The following is a 4,034-nucleotide window of genomic DNA, read 5'->3' as shown; positions in this document are numbered from 1 at the left end:
TAAACATAGAGGGGGTAAACAAGTACAGACAAAGGGATTAAGTCGATTACATCGACCCCAGTGCGTAAATGGTACTTAATTTATTGACCCCGAACGGTTTTTCTGACAATCCAATGTGTGTGTGTGTGTGTGCGTATGTATGTGTATCTGTACACAGACATACATAGCCTTCGATATATTGGGTTGGTGCATAATTATTGCGGCTTTTTTTCTCAACACAAATTATTCAACAAAAACAATAACAATATTTAACAAAACCATCTTTAAATGACGGTCTAACCGTCTGCCATGCAAATGGGAAGCAGTAATTGAAGTCGATGGTGAATATGCACCGGAATAATCATTTAAAGATGTTTTTGTTACATGTTATTGTTTTTATTGAATAAAATCTGTTGGAAAAAAGCCGCAATAGTTATGCACCAACCCAATATATTTTAAGATCTACGTCGCTTTCTATGATGTGTGTTCTATCTCTTCAATCAACGAAACTGCTTACGCATTGAATTAGTGTATAATTTGAGTAAATTTCAAGTAGAACCAGTTTGACATTGTATGACATTAAAACTCCAGATCTAAGCGAGAGCTGTTCAATTTCTATTTATATTTTCCGTTGATCGTTTTCTGTTGCCTAACTCGTCTATAGTACACACGCGCGTGAGCGCACATATCTTTAATTCTTTCCGTCATTGGATTGTGGTCATGCTGGAGCACGCCTTGATTTCGTTCCAGCTTTAAGATTATTTACTTTTTCCCATAAAGACAAAAGAAATGATAGATAACTACCCCCAAGCTTGAAGTGGCAGCAAGTGTGCCACAAAAAAATATGGTTTCCAAAGATGTTCTTTCTTATGATTGCGCCTTCAATATTACCATTATACCTGTGTTTCTCAAGGTGCACGGGCCACTGGTGGGACGTGGGTTACTTCAGGATGGTGGTCTAAGTAAGTAGCAAGTGAATAAATCTTGCAACACAGTTGTCAGTAATTCAGACACATTTGGTAAATTTAAACTACTGGCATCTCACCATCAGCGTATAACTTGAAGCGAAAATGAAATGTAAATCTGGTAACTTTTAAAGCATCTTACGTCACCTGATGAGGCTCTTTTGCGCTGTGCGTTGCATCTGAAGTCATTACATCGCCCCACGCCCACTAGGAAGCAGTGCAGTATGAAGCCGAAACGGTTGTTGTGCTAATAAATGCTTCTAGTTACACCCCGTCTCCTGTATTAATCATTTAAAATGTGTGTGTGTAAACTAACTTTATTAGTTCATGGAGGGTGCATGGTTTTTGTTTTGTTTTATTTTTTAATCAAAAGGAACTTGGTAAAAAGAGTTCGAGAAACACTGCTTCATACTACCACAAGATCAAACGCTTCGAAACATACGATTTCCAAAGAAATTATGGATTTCGTGGTATTCTATAAACTTCTAGTAAGTTTATAGTTTTCAAAATAACAGGAGTTTGCACGGGGACTGAAATAAAATAATAAAACACTCGCATCGATCTCATGGCTCCGAGTTCGATTCCCACTGCGCAACACCTTCAGCAAGTTTCTTTAAATATTGCTTTGGTTCCTCCTAAACTTTGTTAGTGAAATCGGTGAAACGAAAACTAAACGAAAGTATTTGGGGTGCACCTGTTGTCGGGTGGTGTGACTAAAGAAAGAGTAAATGAATTCAGAAAGACAGACTGAGAACTGGGTGTATCGCTGGAAATGGTGGGGAGGGAGAAAGAGAGACGGGGGGGAGAAATGACGAGGAGGAGGGGGATCTTGTCATGGGTTGGAAGTTCCCACGCGGTCTGCTGTCATAAGGGAAAAACTGGTTGGAAATGTAAAAAGGCATAAAGGTTATCTACCAAATAGCTGATTTCACCATCTGACTTACTCCTCCTTCTCCTCCTACTGCTGCTGCTGCTGCTACTGCTGTCAAAATCGCAAACCTCCGCCAATAATGCCGGTTTTTCTTTTTTCTTTTTTTTTTTATATAGCTTTTATATAGCAATCAGCCCCACTATACTACTACTACCACCACCACAACCACTACTTCTACTACTACCACCACCACAACCACCACTACTACTACTACTACATGATGACTTCATCTACCATCTACGTATCCACTAACAACGACGTTAAGGCTGTGAACTGACTGAATGGTTAGCACGCCGGGGAAAAAAATCTAATGGCATGTCATCCGTCTTTACGTTCTGAGTTCAAATTCCGTCGAGATCGACTTTGCCTTTCTTCCTTTCGGGGGTCGATAAATTACGCACCAGTGAAACACTGGGATCAATGTAATCGATTAGTCCCCTCCCCACAAAATTTCAGGTTTTGTGCCTTTAGTAGAAAGGATTGCTATTTTCATGAATAAGGAAGAAAGCTGGCAGAACCGTTAGCATACCGGGCAAAATGCTGAGCGGCATTTCGCCCGTCTTCACGTTCAGTTTTCAAATTCCGCCGAGGTCGACTTCGACTTTCATCCTTCCGGGGTAGGTAAAATAATCGACTTACCCCCTCCCCCATAATAATTGTGTTTCAAGAATAGGAGACCCTTCTTCAACCCCCGCCTTACTCGCCATCTCTCTTTTCAGCGAACTTCTTGAGGGCCGCACTTCCTACTCCACCTTGAACAAGTGCTACTTGAAGAAGTTGATGAGGGCTTTGTCGAAGAGGAAAAAATGCCCTGCACTTAGTCATCTTTTGTCTCCTGCATTAACTTCTGGTGTTGTAGACACCAAATGACAAACTAAAACAGCCAGCCTTCCTGCCAGACGAAAGCAACGGTACTGATACTTTTGATTTGAAAGTCCATCAGCTGTTGACCCCTGCTCTTAGCATGCCAGCTTTTTATTTCTTAGTAAATGTATATTTGGTCAAATTTTCCACACAACTTTTGTTGTTTGTTGTTTATTTTGTAAATTAGACGTGAGCAAACATCTAACGAAAAGATGCCTTCTTTTTTTTTTTCTAGTAGTGCAGTCCGCCTGATGATAAGCCATGTCTTTTGCGGTTCGCTTCTCGAAAAGGTTGCCCATAATTGTAAGTCTTAATCAATTTATTTAGCTGTAAACCTTTTTCCTTCTCCCTCTCTTTTCATAATAGAAACGGGCCTATTGTCGAAACATTAATAGTTTTCCTTTCCCTCACGGTAAATACACATATATTTACCTTTATTCCTTTGTATTTACTAGTTACCGTAACAGACCCCCCGGGGAAATATTTGAATCCCGTGCTGCAATACTTAAGACGTATTACAGTAAAACAAACAGCAACAACAACAGCAGATATATAAAACAACAAAAGCTGTCCTATTTTTGAACATTATCTGTCACCATTATTACCATGTTGTATGTTTTTATCATCAGTCAGACATTTCTCGATTGATTCTTTGTTGAATGAATCACCTTTATTCGTGGCAGCTTCAAACAATGGTGGTTTCTTTGTATAGATTGTGCTTTAGCCGAGATTTATCTGATGTTTAGACACCAATTGTTGTAACACCGTTATTCATTGCAGACAAACGATATAAACTACTGCACTGTTTTATTTCTCTTGTTCTAAACATTTGTTAATATTGCAGTTTATCAAAACCAAATTTCACTTAGACTCTTACCTTTAGATACAAAAAAAGAAATAGTTTTTGGGGCTTTTTTTTTTTCATTGTTTTTTGCATCTGATACAAAAAACCGTCGTTGAGAAGAGTTGCGAAGGCGGTGAGTCTGCCCCTACGTCCTGAGTTCGAATTCCGCCAAGGTCGACTTTGCCTTTCATTCTTTCGGGGTCGATAAATTAAGTACCAGTTACGCACTGGGGATCAATGTAATCGACTTAATCCCTTTGTCTGTTCTTGTTTGTCCCCTCTATGTTTAGCCCCTTGTGAGCAATAAAGAAATAAGAAACGTTAGCACGCTGGGCGAAATGCTTAGTGATATTTCGTCTGTCTTTACGTTCTGAGTTCAAATTCCGCCGAGGTTGACTTTGTCTTCCATCCTTTCGGGGTCGATAAATTAAGTACCATTTGCGTACTGGGG

The 4,034-nt window shown here is 39.6% G+C and overlaps 1 protein-coding gene across 6 annotated transcripts in view; it reads left to right on the top strand.

The window, feature by feature from the left end:
• LOC106868329 (uroporphyrinogen-III synthase) overlaps positions 1-4,034 on the top strand; it is a 63,063-nt gene that overhangs the window by 29,215 nt on the left and 29,814 nt on the right. For 3 of the 6 annotated variants that reach the window (XM_014913531.2, XM_052972622.1, XM_052972623.1), the window contains exon 2: positions 2,975-3,042. The exons of 1 other annotated variant lie outside the window; for it this stretch is intronic. In XM_014913531.2, the coding sequence (XP_014769017.1) occupies positions 2,991-3,042 (52 nt within the window). In that variant the 5' untranslated portion in view covers positions 2,975-2,990. Of the gene's footprint in view, positions 1-2,397; positions 2,493-2,974; positions 3,043-4,034 lie in introns of those variants that run through there. 2 more of the 6 variants (XM_052972620.1, XM_052972624.1) reach the window with 2 other exon arrangements.

The sequence above is a fragment of the Octopus bimaculoides genome, chromosome 14 (genome assembly GCF_001194135.2).
Source record: "Octopus bimaculoides isolate UCB-OBI-ISO-001 chromosome 14, ASM119413v2, whole genome shotgun sequence".
NCBI lineage: Eukaryota > Metazoa > Mollusca > Cephalopoda > Octopoda > Octopodidae > Octopus > Octopus bimaculoides.
The sequence above is the reverse complement of the archived record's forward strand: the minus strand, read 5'-3'. Positions and strand labels throughout refer to the sequence as shown.